The sequence below is a fragment of the Oncorhynchus masou genome, unplaced genomic scaffold (genome assembly GCF_036934945.1).
Source record: "Oncorhynchus masou masou isolate Uvic2021 unplaced genomic scaffold, UVic_Omas_1.1 unplaced_scaffold_690, whole genome shotgun sequence".
Classification (NCBI taxonomy): domain Eukaryota; kingdom Metazoa; phylum Chordata; class Actinopteri; order Salmoniformes; family Salmonidae; genus Oncorhynchus; species Oncorhynchus masou.
The window spans coordinates 143068-162817 of record NW_027013354.1 but is presented as its reverse complement, the minus strand read 5'-3'; the positions used below and the strand labels follow the sequence as shown (position 1 = coordinate 162817).

General features: G+C 47.7%; 1 protein-coding gene and 1 pseudogene across 1 annotated transcript; one reads left to right on the top strand and one right to left on the bottom strand.

The window, feature by feature from the left end:
- Positions 1-10250, top strand: part of LOC135536974 (ubiquitin carboxyl-terminal hydrolase 7-like) — a 90707-nt pseudogene extending 80457 nt beyond the window's left edge.
- Positions 10251-13973: 3723 nt separating this feature from the next.
- LOC135536969 (lipopolysaccharide-induced tumor necrosis factor-alpha factor homolog) lies at positions 13974-17971 on the bottom strand (the record flags this gene model as incomplete). The annotated part of the gene is made up of 3 exons (XM_064963188.1): positions 13974-17088; positions 17343-17538; positions 17869-17971. Coding segments are annotated over 3 exons (414 nt in total), but the record flags the coding sequence as incomplete, so codon positions are not given.
- Positions 17972-19750: the final 1779 nt, after the last annotated feature.

Below are 19750 nucleotides of genomic sequence, written 5' to 3'. Positions count from 1 at the left end.
GAAAACATGCAGGAGTATTCATCTCTCAAGAACCCAAAATATCAGATTTTTATTTTGACGTGTTACACATTAGAAATATCCATCATGTGTTCCCAGATCATGTTAGACAAAATGGCTAACTTCTTTCATGTCTGTCTTGGCACTGGTAGGACAGTCTAGAGGCCTCATGCTTCGTTACCTTGCTGCTAAGTATAGTCATGTCATACCGGATTTACTGAATGAGGGAGTTATTTTATGAACACTTTGGGTTGTACGATAATGTTTTAATGCAATAGTATAACACCCCCAGAAGTGTTACTGGGTGTGTAGACAGTAGTTCCAGCCCTACTCTAACATCCAGATTCTACAAATCAACAGCTCAGCAGGACCTTGCGAAGCTGACTCAGGTGTGTTTCAGCAGTGCTGGACCAAAACTCTGCACACCCACTGACCCATCTCTCCAGATGGACAGTTGACCGTGTGTTTTATACAGTAACAGTGCTGTACATTTGACTAAGTTATGTTTCACAGTGATATCGTTATAGTATTAAGTGTCATTATACTAAGCCGGTGTAGGTATCTAAGCCAAAATGCTGAACACTTAGTGATCTAGCTAATGATTAGCCCATTGGGGTAGTCTAAACAAATGCAGAATGGCAACCCCATGCTTCAGCCATCTATAGCGTAGCCGCTATGCTGCTACATCCGTCAGCCATCTATAGCCTAGCCGCTATGATGCTACATCCGTCAGCCATCTATAGCGTAGCCGCTATGCTACTACATCCGTCAGCCATCTATAGACTAGCCGCTATGATGCTACATCCGTCAGCCATCTATAGCCTAGCCACTATGCTGCTACATCCATCAGCCATCTATAGCCTAGCCGCTATGCTACTACATCCGTCAGCCATCTATAGACTAGCCGCTATGATGCTACATCCGTCAGCCATCTATAACCTAGCCACTATGCTGCTACATCCATCAGCCATCTATAGCCTAGCCGCTACATCCATCAGCCATCTGACCTGTTGAGTGATGAGCAGTTATAACCAGGAGGGCGGAGTATAAACTACTTTATGACCTGTTATAACCAGGAGGGAGGAGTATAAACCCCTTACTGACCTGTTGAGTGATGACCTGTTATAACCAGGAGGGAGGAGTATAAACTACTTTATGACCTGTTATAACCAGGAGGGAGGAGTATAAACCCCTTACTGAATACTCACTGTGTTCTTTGTTTTGTCTGCAGTTCAAGTTTGCGATCGTGATGATGGGCCGGCATCAGCACATCACTGAGGATGAGTACGAGGTCAACCTGAAAGACTTCCAGCCACAGCCAGGTACGGTACTACTAACTACTAGTTTTGCACGGTATGCCAAAACTTTGGTACTCTTTTGAACACTAGACCATGAAAGACGGGTCGGTACTACAATTTCTGTTACTTTCGAAACTTCTGTCCAATGTCGTGGATGGATTGAGAGGATCCAGTCTCTCTCTTCTCTAGGAGGTGGTAGCTAGCCAGGTTACTTGTCTTCTCTAGGGGGCGGTAGCTAGCCAGGCTACTTGTTTTCTCTAGGGGGCGGTAGCTAGCCAGGCTACTTGTCTTCTCTAGAGGGGGCGGTAGCTAGCCAGGCTACTTGTCTTCTCTAGAGGGGGCGGTAGCTAGCCAGGCTACTTGTCTTCTCTAGAGGGGGCGGTAGCTAGCCAGGCTACTTGTCTTCTCTAGGGGCGGTAGCTAGCCAGGCTACTTGTCTTCTCTAGGGGGCGGTAGCTAGCCAGGCTACTTGTCTTCTCTAGCGGGCGGTAGCTAGCCAGGCTACTTGTCTTCTCTAGAGGGGGCGGTAGCTAGCCAGGCTACTTGTCTTCTCTAGAGGGGCGGTAGCTAGCCAGGCTACTTGTCTTCTCTAGAGGGGGCGGTAGCTAGCCAGGCTACTTGTCTTCTCTAGGGGGCGGTAGCTAGCCAGGCTACTTGTCTTCTCTAGCGGGCGGTAGCTAGCCAGGCTACTTGTCTTCTCTAGAGGGGGCGGTAGCTAGCCAGGCTACTTGTCTTCTCTAGAGGGGGCGGTAGCTAGCCAGGCTACTTGTCTTCTCTAGAGGGGGCGGTAGCTAGCCAGGCTACTTGTCTTCTCTAGAGGGGGCGGTAGCTAGCCAGGCTACTTGTCTTCTCTAGAGGGGCGGTAGCTAGCCAGGCTACTTGTCTTCTCTAGAGGGGGCGGTAGCTAGCCAGGCTACTTGTCTTCTCTAGAGGGGGCGGTAGCTAGCCAGGCTACTTGTCTTCTCTAGAGGGGGCGGTAGCTAGCCAGGCTACTTGTCTTCTCTAGAGGGGGCGGTAGCTAGCCAGGCTACTTGTCTTCTCTAGAGGGGCGGTAGCTAGCCAGGCTACTTGTCTTCTCTAGAGGGGGCGGTAGCTAGCCAGGTTACTTGTCTTCTCTAGGGGCGGTAGCTAGCCAGGTTACTTGTCTTCTCTAGGGGCGGTAGCTAGCCAGGCTACTTGTCTTCTCTAGGGGCGGTAGCTAGCCAGGCTACTTGTCTTCTCTAGAGGGGGCGGTAGCTAGCCAGGCTACTTGTCTTCTCTAGAGGGGGCGGTAGCTAGCCAGGCTACTTGTCTTCTCTAGAGGGGGCGGTAGCTAGCCAGGCTACTTGTCTTCTCTAGGGGGCGGTAGCTAGCCAGGCTACTTGTCTTCTCTAGCGGGCGGTAGCTAGCCAGGCTACTTGTCTTCTCTAGAGGGGGCGGTAGCTAGCCAGGCTACTTGTCTTCTCTAGAGGGGGCGGTAGCTAGCCAGGCTACTTGTCTTCTCTAGAGGGGGCGGTAGCTAGCCAGGCTACTTGTCTTCTCTAGGGGCGGTAGCTAGCCAGGCTACTTGTCTTCTCTAGCGGGCGGTAGCTAGCCAGGCTACTTGTCTTCTCTAGAGGGGGCGGTAGCTAGCCAGGCTACTTGTCTTCTCTAGAGGGGGCGGTAGCTAGCCAGGCTACTTGTCTTCTCTAGAGGGGCGGTAGCTAGCCAGGCTACTTGTCTTCTCTAGAGGGGGCGGTAGCTAGCCAGGCTACTTGTCTTCTCTAGAGGGGGCGGTAGCTAGCCAGGCTACTTGTCTTCTCTAGAGGGGGCGGTAGCTAGCCAGGCTACTTGTCTTCTCTAGAGGGGGCGGTAGCTAGCCAGGCTACTTGTCTTCTCTAGAGGGGGCGGTAGCTAGCCAGGCTACTTGTCTTCTCTAGAGGGGGCGGTAGCTAGCCAGGTTACTTGTCTTCTCTAGGGGGCGGTAGCTAGCCAGGTTACTTGTCTTCTCTAGGGGGCGGTAGCTAGCCAGGCTACTTGTCTTCTCTAGAGGGGGCGGTAGCTAGCCAGGTTACTTGTCTTCTCTAGGGGGCGGTAGCTAGCCAGGCTACTTGTCTTCTCTAGAGGGGGCGGTAGCTAGCCAGGCTACTTGTCTTCTCTAGGGGGCGTATTTCTATGTCATGTAGACTATTGCAATATGGAAGCTTCAGAAATGAGTTTCAATGTGTGTTTTGTCATTTTGGACCGAAACTATTCATTTAATACATTCAATTATTTAGCTGTTATGAATTATAGGTCTAATGTGATTTGACCCAATATTATGGCCATAGATGAATAAATGAACCCCGTCTCAAATTACATGTAGTTGTACAATTATTTAGTGTGCGGAGTTTCTGATATGGGTTTGGATCAGGAACATGGTGTTCTATTTGTACAAGAAATGGAATGTAGAGGAGAAGATATTCTGTGTTGTTGATAACCAGTAGAAAGAACCAAATGTCAGCCCAGTGGTTATTCTGGGACTGTTAGCTAATACGCTTTATTATGTTGTTGCTGTGGTATTGTGGCACTACTGCTAACTACTAACTACCGCTGCTGCTGCTACTAACTACCGCTGCCACTACTAACTACCGCTGCCACTACTAACTACCGCTGCCACTACTAACTACCGCTGCCACTACTAACTACCGCTGCCACTACTAACTACCGCTGCCACTACTAACTACCGCTGCCACTACTAACTACCGCTGCCACTACTAACTACCGCTGCCACTACTAACTACCGCTGCCACTACTACTGCTAACTACTAACTACTGCTGCTACTACTACTAACGACGACTACTACTAACTACTGCTGCTGCTGCTACTACTACTACTACTACTTCTACTACGAACTACCGCTGCCACTTCTACTGCTAACTACCGCTGCCACTTCTACTGCTAACTACCGCTGCCACTACTACTACTAACTACCGCTGCCACTTCTACTACTGACTACCGCTGCCTCTTCTACTACTAACTACCGCTGCCACTTCTACTACTGACTACCGCTGCCTCTTCTACTACTAACTACCGCTGCCACTTCTACTGCTAACTATCGCTGCCACTACTACTACTAACTACCGCTGCCACTTCTACTACTAACTACCGCTGCCACTTCCACTACTAACTACCGCTGCCTCTTCCACTACTAACTACCGCTGCCTCTTCCACTACTAAGTACCGCTGCCACTTCTACTGCTAACTACCGCTGCCACTACTACTACTAACTACCGCTGCCACTTCTACTACTAACTACCGCTGCCACTTCTACTACTAACTACCGCTGCCACTTCTACTGCCAACTACCGCTGCCACTTCTACTACTAACTACCGCTGCCACTTCTACTACCATCTACCGCTGCCACTACTACTACTACTAACTACCGCTGCCACTACTACTACTAACTACCGCTGCCACTTCTACTACTAACTACCGCTGCCACCTCTACTACTAACTAACGCTGCCTCTTCTACTACTAACTACCGCTGCCACTTGTACTACTAACTACCGCTGCCACTTCTACTACTAACTACCGCTGCCTCTTCTACTACTAACTACCGCTGCCACTACTACTACTAACTACCGCTGCCACTTCTACTACTAACTACCGCTGCCACCTCTACTACTAACTAACGCTGCCTCTTCTACTACTAACTACCGCTGCCACTTGTACTACTAACTACCGCTGCCACTTCTACTACTAACTACCGCTGCCTCTTCTACTACTAACTACCGCTGCCACTTGTACTACTAACTACCGCTGCCACTTGTACTACTAACTACCGCTGCCACTTCTACTACTAACTACCGCTGCCACTTCCACTACTAACTACCGCTGCCTCTTCCACTACTAACTACCGCTGCCTCTTCCACTACTAACTACCGCTGCCACTTCCACTACTAACTACCGCTGCCTCTTCCACTACTAACTACCGCTGCCTCTTCCACTGCTAACTACCGCTGCCACTTCTACTACTAACTACCGCTGCCACTTCTACTACTAACTACCGCTGCCACTTGTACTACTAACTACCGCTGCCACTTGTACTACTAACTACCGCTGCCACTTCTACTGCTAACTACCGCTGCCTCTTCCACTGCTAAGTACCGCTGCCACTTCTACTACTAACTACCGCTGCCACTTCTACTACTAACTACCGCTGCCACTTCTACTACTAACTACCGCTGCCTCTTCCACTACTAACTACCGCTGCCACTTCCACTACTAACTACCGCTGCCTCTTCCACTACTAACTACCGCTGCCTCTTCCACTGCTAAGTACCGCTGCCACTTCTACTACTAACTACCGCTGCCACTTCTACTACTAACTACCGCTGCCACTTGTACTACTAACTACCGCTGCCACTTGTACTACTAACTACCGCTGCCACTACTACTACTAACTACCGCTGCCACTACTACTACTAACCACCGCTGCCACTTGTACTACCGCTGCCACTACTACTACTAACCACCGCTGCCACTTCTACTACTAACTACTGCTGCCACTTGTACTACTAACTACCGCTGCCACTTGTACTACTAACAACCGCTGCCACTTCTACTACTAACTACCGCTGCCACTTGTACTACTAACTACCGCTGCCACTTCTACTACTAACTACCGCTGCCACTTCTACTACTAACTACCGCTGCCACTTCTACCACTAACTACCGCTGCCACCTCTACTACTAACTACCGCTGCCACCTCTACTACTAACTACCGCTGCCACCTCTACTACTAACTACCGCTGCCACTTCTACTACTAACTACCGCTGCCACTACTAACTACCGCTGCCACTACTAACTACCGCTGCCACTACTAACTACCGCTGCCACCACTAACTACCGCTGCCACCACTAACTACCGCTGCCACCACTAACTACCGCTGCCACCACTAACTACCGCTGCCACCACTAACTACCGCTGCCACCATTAACTACCGCTGCCACCACTAACTACCGCTGCCACCACTAACTACCGCTGCCACCACTAACTACCGCTGCCACCACTAACTACCGCTGCCACCACTAACTACCGCTGCCACCACTAACTACCGCTGCCACCACTAACTACCGCTGCCACCACTAACTACCGCTGCCACCACTAACTACCGCTGCCACCACTAACTACCGCTGCCACCACTAACTTCCGCTGCCACTTGTACTACTAACTGCCGCTGCCACTTGTACTACTAACTGCCGCTGCCACTTGTACTACTAACTGCCGCTGCCACTTGTACTACTAACTGCCACTACTACTACTAACTACCGCTGCCACTTCTACTCCTAACTACCGCTGCCACCTCTACTCCTAACTACCGCTGCCACCTCTACTCCTAACTACCGCTGCCACCTCTACTCCTAACTACCGCTGCCACCTCTACTCCTAACTACCGCTGCCACCTCTACTCCTAACTACCGCTGCCACCTCTACTCCTAACTACCGCTGCCACCTCTACTCCTAACTACCGCTGCCACCTCTACTCCTAACTACCGCTGCCACCTCTACTCCTAACTACCGCTGCCACCTCTACTCCTAACTACCGCTGCCACCTCTACTCCTAACTACCGCTGCCACCTCTACTCCTAACTACCGCTGCCACCTCTACTCCTAACTACCGCTGCCACCTCTACTGCTAACTACCGCTGCCACCTCTACTGCTAACTACCGCTGCCACCTCTACTACTAACTACCGCTGCCACCTCTACTACTAACTACCGCTGCCACTACTAACTACCGCTGCCTCTTCTACTACTAACTACCACTGCCACTACTACTACTACTAACTACTACCAACTACCACCACCACCAGGCTTCCTCTCTCTCAGAATGTTAACTATGCGCTGTGGCTTTGTGACAGTACTACTGCTAACTACTACTACTACCACCACCAGGCTTCCTCTCTCTCAGAATGTGAACTATGTGCTGTGGTATTGTGACACTACTACCACCACTACTACTACTGCTAACTACTACTACTAACACTACCAACTACCACCACCACCAGGCTTCATCTCTCTCAGAATGTTAACTATGTGCTGTGGTATTGTGACACTACTACCACCACCACCAGGCTTCCTCTCTCTCAGAATGTTAACTATGTGCTGTGGTATTGTGACACTACTACCACCACCAGGCTTCCTCTCTCTCAGAATGTTAACTATGTGCTGTGGTATTGTGACACTACTACCACCACCACCACCAGGCTTCCTCTCTCTCAGAATGTTAACTATGTGCTGTGGTTTTGTAACATCCCTCTTCTCCCCTCTAGGTAACATGTCCCACCCTCGACCCTGGTTAGGCCTGGACCACTTCAACAAAGCCCCGAAGAGAGGTCGCTATACCTACCTGGAGAAAGCTATCAAGATCCACAACTGAGCAACCCTCCTCTCCCCTCTCCCCTCTTCCTCCTCCCTCTTCCTCCTCCCTCTTCCTCAACCCTAATCCTCAACCCTCTTCCTCAACCCTCTTCCTCAACCCTCTTCCTCAACCCTCTTCCTCAACCCTCTTCCTCTTTTCTACCTCCTCTCTTCTTTCTCCTCTTCCTCCTCTCTCCTCTCCCTCCTCTCTCCTCTCCCTCCTCTCTCCTCTCCCTCCTCTCTCCTCTTCCTCCTCTCTCTCTCCTTTCTCCTTAACCCACCATAACCACAGCCTGTAACCAACCAAGTGTCTGTGCCCCACCTCTAACACCTTCCACAGACAGACACCGTGATGTCTCCTGTCACACGGATCCATCCATCCATTAGCAGGCTGCTGATGATGATGATGATGATGATGAATACTATACCACCCCTTCCACCCAAACCCCCTCTCCCCCTTCCTCCCCCCACCACCGCCCTTCTACTGTTTTTGAGGCTGTTAGGTTTTTGGCTTCTCTAAACTCCGACTGCCTATTTTTGTCTGGATGAAAGAAATTAAATTGGAGAAAGGACAGGAAGATGAACTTGACTTTTTCCTGGTTTATTTTGTTTTTAATAATAAGAGTTGTTTGAAAACGTCAAGAGCGCTGCTGCGTATAGTGGTGGTGGTGGGGGGGGGGGGCAGAGAAAAGAGATAGGCGACATCATTAGCAGAAACCAAGAAGGATGATTTGCTCTTTTAAAGAAGAGAACCAGTTGCAGAAGGGTTGAAGCTTGAGACTAGTATTTCTGATGTGATCCTCTTCATATCCCCCCCCCTTCTCCTTTAGTCAACTAGTCAGTGTTTCCATCTTAAAAAAAAAAAAAAAAATCAGTTTTTGTCTTTTTTTCTGCAATATCTTCTTGTATAATAAATTTAAAACCCACAGCATCTGTTTAAAATAAATGTAAAAAGAGAAGAAGTGGTCTGTACTTTCATCGTGCACGTTGACGCTCCATATCAAAGCCGTTTCTCAGGACTGGCAAACGGCAACTTTGGTCCTACTTATGATTTTAATGTTGCCCTTCCTCTCCTCTTTTCCTGCCCTGTTATGTTCCCTCCATCCCTGAGGGTTTGTGATGGGCTGTACCTCCTCTAGTGTTTGGGGAGTTTGACTGAGGGTTTGTGTTGGGGGAGTTTGACTGAGGGTTTGTGTTGGGGGAGTTTGACTGAGGGTTTGTGTTGGGGGAGTTTGACTGAGGGTTTGTGTTGGGGGAGTTTGACTGAGGGTTTGTGTTGGGGGAGTTTGACTGAGGGTTTGTGTTGGGGGAGTTTAACTGAGGGTTTGAGATGGGCTGTACCACCTCTGGTGTTGGGGGAGTTTAACTGAGGGTTTGTGTTGGGGGAGTTTAACTGAGGGTTTGTGTTGGGGGAGTTTGACTGAGGGTTTGTGTTGGGGGAGTTTGACTGAGGGTTTGTGTTGGGGGAGTTTAACTGAGGGTTTGTGTTGGGGGAGTTTGACTGAGGGTTTGTGTTGGGGGAGTTTAACTGAGGGTTTGAGATGGGCTGTACCACCTCTGGTGTTGGGGGAGTTTGACTGAGTAGCGCTGCTTTAGTAGGAAGCTTCGGCCGTTAGTGAGCCCTCTGGTTTCACCATATATACACAGAACCAGTGTTACTATAATTATTATTAGAACAACAAACACACTGACCTTTTTTCTTAAGCACAGATGGAATGCCCTCCCTCCTCCCTAAAAGCCCATCATAGTTGGCTTTGTGAAGAGATTTGAAATTGTGTGTATATATTTAAAAAAAATAAAAACACAAAAAAAACATGTGAAATGAGAAACACAGAACGATGTTATTGGTTGGCTACAAACTGAGAAGATTCAGGTGTTCATATTTCTTGTGTAGTTTTTTTTTTTTTTTTTTTTTTTAGGGGTTCCTTGATTCTTTAGATTCTTGTTTTGGTTCTGTTTTAGGGGGTTCCTTGATTCTTTAGATTCTTGTTTTGGTTCTGTTTTCTCCTGTTTTGTTTTAACTAACGGCACCCGTTGGTTCTGATAGTGATGTTAAGGGTTAAGATAACGAGCTGCGCTACTGACCGGTGGGATTAGGGTTCAAAAATTATAACTTTTCCCCCCAAAAAACTCAGGTTTTCCACACATCCCAGTTGGAGGATTCCAGACTACCTGCGTATACTCCTCTGATTCAGAGGAATCATCCAACAGGGATTTCTGGAAAACCCAGGGAATTCTGGGAAAAAAAAGTTACTGGAGTTTTGTCACCCTAGATGATGAGATCAGGGCCCGTTATCCACAAAGAGTCTTTGATTTAGGAGTGCTGATCTAGGATCTGTCCGTACAAGCTTATTCCTTTACGATCTAAAAAGGCCAAACTGCTGCTAGACCAGCTCTACTATCCCGAGACTCTTGGCGGATACGGGCCCAGATCAACGCCCTTGTTCCTCCTTGATTGGGTGTGTTTCCAGTTGAAGCTCGTCCCTGTAGCAGCAGTGTACCACAACTACTCCTGTATATTGCCTTTTTTTTTTGTTTTTTTTTTGCTGGAAAATGTATGTTGAATAAAATTTTCTATAAAAACATGTGCGCTCGCTGCCAGTCCCGTCTGAGTCGAGTTAAAACCAGGTTTTATATGGAGTGAGTGTATATAGACCGAGCGGACAGAACATGACGTTGACTGACCAGGTGAAATACTTTGATCCCTTATTGATGTCGCTTCAATCGGTGTAGATGAAGGGGAGTAGACCTGGTTAAAGAGGAAGGGGAGGAGACCTGGTTAAAGAGGAAGAGGAGGAGACCTGGTTAAAGAGGAAGGGGAGGAGACCTGGTTAAAGAGGAAGGGGAGGAGACCTGGTTAAAGAGGAAGGGGAGGAGACCTGGTTAAAGAGGAAGGGGAGGAGACCTGGTTAAAGAGGAAGGGGAGGAGACCGGGTTAAAGAGGAAGGGGAGGAGACCTGGTTAAAGAGGAAGGGGAGGAGACCTGGTTAAAGATGAAGGGGAGGAGACCTGGTTAAAGAAGGATTTTTAAGACTACAGACAACTGAGACATAGATTGTGTATGTGTTGCCATTCAGAGGGTGAATTCACAAGACAAAAGATTAGGTGCGTTTGAACGGGGGTCTGGTAGTAGATGACAGGCGCACCGGTTTGTGTCAAGAAATGCAAATCTGCTTTTCACACTCAGCAGATTCCTGTGTGTACCAAGAATGGTCCCCCACCTAAAGGACATCCAGCCAACTGGACACAACTGTGGGAAGTATTGGAGTCAACATGGGCCAGCATCCCTGTGGAAGGCTTTCAACACCTTGTAGAGTCAACATGGGCCAGCATCCCTGTGGAACGCTTTCAACACCTTGTAGAGTCAACATGGGCCAGCATCCCTGTGGAAGGCTTTCGCCACCTTGTAGAGTCAACATGGGCCAGCATCCCTGTGGAAGGCTTTCGCCACCTTGTAGAGTCAACATGGGCCAGCATCCCTGTGGAAGGCTTTCGCCACCTAGTAGAGTCAACATGGGCCAGCATCCCTGTGGAAGGCTTTCGCCACCTAGTAGAGTCAACATGGGCCAGCATCCCTGTGGAAGGCTTTCGCCACCTTGTAGAGTCAACATGGGCCAGCATCCCTGTGGAAGGCTTTCGCCACCTTGTAGAGTCAACATGGGCCAGCATCCCTGTGGAAGGCTTTCGCCACCTTGTAGAGTCAACATGGGCCAGCATCCCTGTGGAACGCTTTCAACACCTTGTAGAGTCAACATGGGCCAGCATCCCTGTGGAACGCTTTCAACACCTTGTAGAGTCAACATGGGCCAGCATCCCTGTGGAACGCTTTCAACACCTTGTAGAGTCAACATGGGCCAGCATCCCTGTGGAAGGCTTTCGCCACCTTGTAGAGTCAACATGGGCCAGCATCCCTGTGGAAGGCTTTCGCCACCTTGTAGAGTCAACATGGGCCAGCATCCCTGTGGAAGGCTTTCGCCACCTTGTAGAGTCAACATGGGCCAGCATCCCTGTGGAAGGCTTTCGCCACCTTGTAGAGTCAACATGGGCCAGCATCCCTGTGGAAGGCTTTCGCCACCTTGTAGAGTCAACATGGGCCAGCATCCCTGTGGAACGCTTTCGCCACCTTGTAGAGTCCACATGGGCCAGCATCCCTGTGGAACACTTTCAACACCTTGTAGAGTCAACATGGGCCAGCATCCCTGTGGAACGCTCTCAACACCTAGTAGAGTCAACATGGGCCAGCATCCCTGTGGAAGGCTTTCTCCACCTAGTAGAGTCAACATGGGCCAGCATCCCTGTGGAAGGCTTTCTCCACCTAGTAGAGTCAACATGGGCCAGCATCCCTGTGGAAGGCTTTCTCCACTGTACGGTCCATACCCGACCAATTGAGGCTGTTCTGACGTCAAAAGGGGGGTTGCGCAACTCAATATTAAGGTGTTCTTAATGTTTTGTACACTCACTGTATATACTGGATGGATATGTTAAAACAATGCTGAGAAGGACAGCACCAGGACGAGCAAGTTGTCTTGTTGGCCTACTTCCAGAAATATACCAAATTATGTTTACAGAAAATTTAGTGGAGTTGTGCTGTGGATGTGCGGTGTATTCAGACCCCTTGACTAGTTCCACACATTGTTACGTTTACAGCCTTATTCTATAAATGATTAAATATTTGTTCTTCCTCAGCAATCTACACACAATACCCCATAATGACATCACAATACTCCATAATGACATCACAATACCCCCATAACGACTTAAGTTTTTTTTTTTTTTTTGGAAATGTTTGCAAATGTATTAAAAACAGAAATATCTGGTCTCGAAATTGAGCTCAGTGGCATCGTGTTTCCATTGATAACCCTTGATGTTTCCATAACTTTATTAAAGTCTACCTGGAATTTAGACTCTACTTGGAGTCTAAATGAAATTGATTGGACACGATTTGGAAAGGTGAACACCTGTCTATATAATGTCCCACAGTTGACAGTGCATGTCAGAGCAAAAACCAAGCCATGAGGTTGAAAGGAATTGTCCGTAGAGCTCCGAGACAGAATTGTGTCGAGGCACAGATCTGGGGAAAGGTACCAAATTTTTTTTCCCAGAAGGTTCCCAAGAACACCGTGGCCTCCATCATTCTAAAATGATGGAGGCCTCTTCCGAGAGCTGGCCACCTGGCCAAACTAAGCAATCGGGGTGACCAAGAACTCCATGGTTACTCATGACAGAGCTCCAGAGTTCCTCTGTGGAGATTGGAGAACCTTCCAGAAGGACAACCATCTCTGCACCACTAATCAGGCTTTTATAGTAGAGTAGCCAGACGGAAGTCACTCCTCAGTGAAAGGCACATGACAGCCCGCTTGGAGTTTGCCAAAAGGCACCTAAAGACTCTGACCATGAGAAACAAGATTCTCTGGTCTGATGAAACCAAGATTGAACTCTTTGGCTTAAATGCCAAGCATCACATCTGGAGGGAACCTGGCACCATCCCTATGGTGAAGCATCATGCTTAGGGGATGTTTTTCAGCGGCAAAGACTGGGAGACTAGTCAGGATCGAGGGAAAGATGAACGGAGAAAAGTAAACAGAGATCCATGATGAAAACCTGCTCCAGAGTGCTCAGGACCTCAGACTGGGACGAAGGTTCACCTTCCAACAGGACAATGCCCCTAAGCACACAGCCAAGACAATGCAGGAGTGGCTTCGGGACAAGTCTCTCTGAATGTCCTTGAGTGACCCAGCCAGAGCACGGACTTGAACCAAATCGAACATCTCTGAAGGCACAGGAAGTGATAAACCTTTTTGTCTTTCGCGGCAGGGTAGCCTAGTGGTTAGAGCGTAGAGGTGGCAGGGTAGCCTAGTGGTTAGAGTGTAGAGGTGGCAGGGTAGCCTAGTGGTTAGAGTGTAGAGGTGGCAGGGTAGCCTAGTGGTTAGAGTGTAGAGGTGGCAGGGTAGCCTAGTGGTTAGAGTGTAGAGGTGGCAGGGTAGCCTAGTGGTTAGAGTGTAGAGGTGGCAGGTAGCCTAGTGGTTAGAGTGTAGAGGTGGCAGGGTAGTCTAGTGGTTAGAGCGTTGGACTAGTAACCGGAATGTTGCAAGTTCAAACCCCCGAGCTGACAAGGTGCAAACCTGAACAGGCAGTTAACCCACTGTTCCTAGGCCGTCATTGAAAATAAGAATTTGTTCTTAAATGACTTGCCTCGTTAAATAAAAAATAAATAAAAAAGCAACTTGTTTATTTTGACCAGTAAGTCAGTTAAGAACCACCTCTCATTTACTCTCATCTCCCTGTCCAATGCAACAACCAAACCACAACAAAAGTGATAATATATTTTATTAGAGGCATATAATCTATGTACGCAATATAACAGTAGTCCATTTCTCGTCAGCTGTGTGGTGGTGTTACACAATATAACAGGTCAGGTCAGCTGTGTGATGTTACACAATATAACAAAACATCAGGTCAGCTGTGTGATGGTGTTACACAATATAACAAAACATCAGGTCAGCTGTGTGGTGGTGTTACACAATATAACAGGTCAGGTCAGCTGTGTGGTGTTACACAATATAACACAACATCAGGTCAGCTGTGTGGTGTTACACAATATAACACAACATCAGGTCAGCTGTGTGGTGTTACACAATATAACAAAACATCAGGTCAGCTGTGTGGTGGTGTTACACAATATAACAGGTCAGGTCAGCTGTGTGGTGTTACACAATATAACACAACATCAGGTCAGCTGTGTGGTGTTACACAATATAACACAACATCAGGTCAGCTGTGTGGTGTTACACAATATAACACAACATCAGGTCAGCTGTGTGGTGTTACACAATATAACACAACATCAGGTCAGCTGTGTTGTGTTACACAATATAACAGGTCAGGTCAGCTGTGTGGTGTTGTTACACAATATAACAAAACATCAGGTCAGCTGTGTGGTGTTAAACAATATAACACAACATCAGGTCAGCTGTGTGGTGTTAAACAATATAACAGGTCAGGTCAGCTGTGTGGTGTTACACAATATAACAGGTCAGGTCAGCTGTGTGGTTTTACACAATATAACAAATCAGGTCAGCTGTGTGGTGTTAAACAATATAACAGGTCAGGTCAGCTGTGTGGTTTTACACAATATAACAAATCAGGTCAGCTGTGTGGTGTTACACAATATAACACAACATCAGGTCAGCTGTGTGGTGGTGTTACACAATATAACACAACATCAGGTCAGCTGTGTGGTGTTACACAATATAACAAAACATCAGGTCAGCTGTGTGGTGGTGTTACACAATATAACAGGTCAGGTCAGCTGTGTGGTGTTACACAATATAACACAACATCAGGTCAGCTGTGTGGTGTTACACAATATAACACAACATCAGGTCAGCTGTGTGGTGGTGTTACACAATATAACAGGTCAGCTGTGTGGTGTTACACAATATAACAGGTCAGCTGTGTGGTGGTGTTACACAATATAACAGGTCAGCTGTGTGGTGGTGTTACACAATATAACAGGTCAGCTGTGTGGTGGTGTTACACAATATAACAGGTCAGCTGTGTGGTGTTACACAAGATAACAGATCAGGACAGCAGTGTGATGTTGTTGCACGTCATTGTAGTTGACAGTTAGAATGATGAGTTTTCTCAATAAAATCATATTTGGTTTATTCTAAAATAAGGTGAAACACCCAGTTCAGTCCTTTATGTACATAACAGCTTTCTGAAAGGGGGGGGGGGGGGACCTGGGGAGAGCACTAAATGACGCCCGATCTGTAGGAATCATAGCTATAATGATAATTATCTGATTATTGGGCTCGTTGTCTGTCGGTTGGTCAACCAAGGGCCTTATTCAAGGGAAGACATGATTCCCTGGTAAATGTATACATTACTATCTGGGTTGACCAACCGACAGATATACACAACCTTCAGATAGAAGTGTGTGTAAGGTTACTCAAGGGAATATAGATAGACATTTACCAGGGAATCATGTCTGTTCTACACAACACATTTCTATCTGAAGGTTCTGTGTAAGGCTACTCAAGGGGTTGCAATAGTCCGGGAACCAATCAGACGTCCCGGTTGGCGTATTCCCATATGTTCTGCCTCTTCCTAGCCTGGAGAAATCCAGTCTGTCTGTGTGTTAACATTCCACTCTTTGTCAAGCCACGTTTGCCAAGACAAAGAGTGGAATGATATCTTAACAGACTGGTACCCAGGCTACCCTCTTCCCTTCTCATATGCCAATATTCCAACCTGGGGTTTGTGGAAAACCTGGGTCGGTTACTAGAACTGTGCAACCCTGCTCCCTTATCGAACAAGGCCCAGGTTGAGCTCTACCACGTCTTCATCTGCTAGCTTGTTTTAATTTTTATATTACAAAAAATAGGTCACAGATTCATACTATTTACAACCCTCTGGTACAGTAAGTTCGGTCAGCATTTAAACTAAAGTGCGTCCCAAATTGTACCCTATACCCTATGTAGTGGACTACTTTTGTACTAGCTCCCTCTCGAACGTAGTGCACTATATAGGGAGTAGGGTGCCATTTTGGGATTCATCCTACGACTGTGTAATCCTGTAGGTTTCTGTGGGGCTGCTGCTAGGGGGTCTCTCCCTTGGGCTGGATTCCATTCTGAAAACATCCCCCCCCTTTTCCTCTCCCTCGCTGTTCTGAAAGAGTGTAGATAAGAGCCGTATTGAAGCCCGAAATTTAAAAGGACAATCTGCAATTCAAAGAACTACCAAAACTGTCACCTTGGCCCTGCCACTGCATTGGTAAACAGCCGAGGGATGGGGCTGGATAAATATAACCACTCTCAAATTCCTACACCGAGCTGTGGGTGCATGAGGGAAAGGGAGCATGTTTTCTGTGAGAAAGGCATTTCACTGTACTGGTGCTCTTCTAATGGAATCCAGACCGAGAGAGTGGCCAGTGGTCAGACTGAGAGTAGAGCCACAGCTCCCCTGCTAGTAGTAAAGCATATTGGCCACAGCACCAGCTCCCCCTAGTGGTCGGCGATGGTGTGGCAGTCAGCAGCAGCTCTCCTAGTGTTGGGCGATGTTGTGGCAGTCAGCAGCAGCTCTCCTAGTGGTGGGTGGTGGTAGGGCGGTCAGCAACAGCTCTCCTTTTGGTGGGTGGTGGTATGACAGTCAGCAACAGCTCTCCTAGTGGTGGGTGGTGGTATGGCAGTCAGAAACAGCTCTCCTAGTGGTGGGTGGTGGTATGGCGGTCAGCAGCAGCTCTCCTAGTGGTGGGTGGTGGTATGGCAGTCAGCAACAGCTCTCCTAGTGGTGGGTGGTGGTATGGCGGTCAGCAGCAGCGTGGCTTGTCCACGTGGATAATGCGGTTGCAACGAGGACAGGAGTGGTACGCATCCTTAAAGTGTTTCATGAAGAATGGGATCAGACAGCAGCCTACTACCAACCTGGGAGAGAGAGGGGGGATAGGAGGAGATGGGGAGAGTGGAAGTGGTGGGGGAGAGAGGGGTGGGAGATTGATGGGGAGAAGGGTGGGAGAGAGACATGGTGTTCAGTTGATTTTAGACACGTCTAATTCCCCTCAAAAGTATCAAGACATTCTATAACTCCTCCCCTTCTTTACTCCCCCTCAGAGGATGAAGACCACTTTATGGGTCCCTCTGTTCCCCTCTATCCCCCCACCCTCCTCTTCTTCACTCACCCACAGAGGATGAAGAGGATGCACATGAGCCAGGCGTAGGCTCCGACTTTATAGGTCACGTTCGTCATCACCTGTTGTTGACAGGAAGTGCAGGTGGTCATGCCCTCTGAACGGCCCAGTTCTGTGTCATAACTCACAAACTTCTGAGTAGGAGTTTCACCACCTCCTCCAATACCACCTCCTCCACTGGTGTACACTAGGGGAAGAGAGAAGAGGACAAGTTATATTTTGTCTGGCTCCAACACTGCTGGTATAGAGGGGAACAAGGGAGACAAAGATGGTATAATGGGTAGAGACGAGAGAGAGATACTTCTGCTGCCTTCAAAATTAGCTCCCTTGGAACCTGGGAATTTACCAGTCATAAATACGCCATGATTGCGTTCAAGTTTCTTTTGAAGTCAGAACAATTCTTCAACCAAATGAGATTTCATTTTAGCTAGCTAGACGCGCTAGCTGGTGTGGCTGCAGTTCTGGTGTTGTGTGCTTGCGGACAGTATGAATGAGGCTTAGGACAGGAAGTGCTTACCTGGCTTTCCCTGAGACTGAGACTGAAACACAGAGTAGTTATTGGAGGGGATGGTGGAGGAAGGCGGGTTGAAGGGGTATGGACATGATATACCTTCACCCCACTATCACCTTGTCCTTCAACTGGAAGAGGGAGGGAGGGAGGGGGAGGAGAGGGAGGGAAGGGAGGGAAGGGGAGAGGGAGAGGGAGGGAGGGAGGGGGAGGGAGGGAGGGGGAGAAGGAGAGAATTGCGGGGGAGGGTTTGATGGAGAGATAGAGAAAGAGAGAGGTTGATTAGATAGCTCCAATATGTAAAATAGACTGAGTACAATCTATAGCAAGTAACACCTGGCACTTATGATACACAGCTACAGTATAGTAACAACCTGGGACGTAACCTATATGATACACAGGTACAGTATAGTAACAACCTGGGACGTAACCTATATGATACACAGGTACAGTAACAACCTGGGACGTAACCTATATGATAAACAGGTACAGTAACAACCTGGGACGTAGCCTATATGATACACAGGTACAGTAGAGTAACAACCTGGGACGTAACCTATATGATACACAGGTACAGTAACAACCTGGGACGTAGCCTATATGATACACAGGTACAGTAGAGTAACAACCTGGGACGTAACCTATATGATACACAGGTACAGTATAGTAACAACCTGGGACGTAACCTATATGATACACAGCTACAGTAACAACCTGGGACGTAACCTATATGATACACAGGTACAGTAGAGTAACAACCTGGGACGTAACCTATATGATACACAGGTACAGTATAGTAACAACCTGGGACGTAACCTATATGATACACAGGTACAGTATAGTAACAACCTGGGACGTAACCTATATGATACACAGGTACAGTAACAACCTGGGACGTAACCTATATGATACACAGGTACAGTAGAGTAACAACCTGGGACGTAACCTATATGATACACAGGTACAGTATAGTAGCAACCTGGGACGTAACCTATATGATACACAGGTACAGCATAGTAACAACCTGGGACGTAACCTATATGATACACAGGTACAGTATAGTAACAACCTGGGACGTAACCTATATGATACACAGGTACAGTATAGTAACAACCTGGGATGTAACCTATATGATACACAGCTACAGTAACAACCTGGGACGTAACCTATATGATACACAGGTACAGTAACGACCTGGGACGTAACCTATATGATACACAGGTACAGTAACAACCTGGGACGTAACCTATATGATACACAGGTACAGTAGAGTAACAACCTGGGACGTAACCTATATGATACACAGGTACAGTAACAACCTGGGATGTAACCTATATGATACACAGGTACAGTAGAGTAACAACCTGGGACGTAACCTATATGATACACAGGTACAGTAACAACCTGGGACGTAACCTATATGATACACAGGTACAGTATAGTAACAACCTGGGACGTAACCTATATGATACACAGGTACAGTAGAGTAACAACCTGGGACGTAACCTATATGATACACAGGTATAGTAACAACCTGGGACGTAACCTATATGATACACAGGTATAGTAACAACCTGGGACGTATCCTATATGATACACAGGTACAGTAACAACCTGGGACGTAACCTATATGATACACAGGTACAGTACAGTAACAACCTGGGACGTAACCTATATGATACACAGGTATAGTAACAACCTGGGACGTAACCTATATGATACACAGGTACAGTAGAGTAACAACCTGGGACGTAACCTATATGATACACAGGTACAGTAACAACCTGGGACGTAACCTATATGATACACAGGTACAGTAGAGTAACAACCTGGGACGTAACCTATATGATACACAGCTACAGTAACAACCTGGGACGTAACCTATATGATA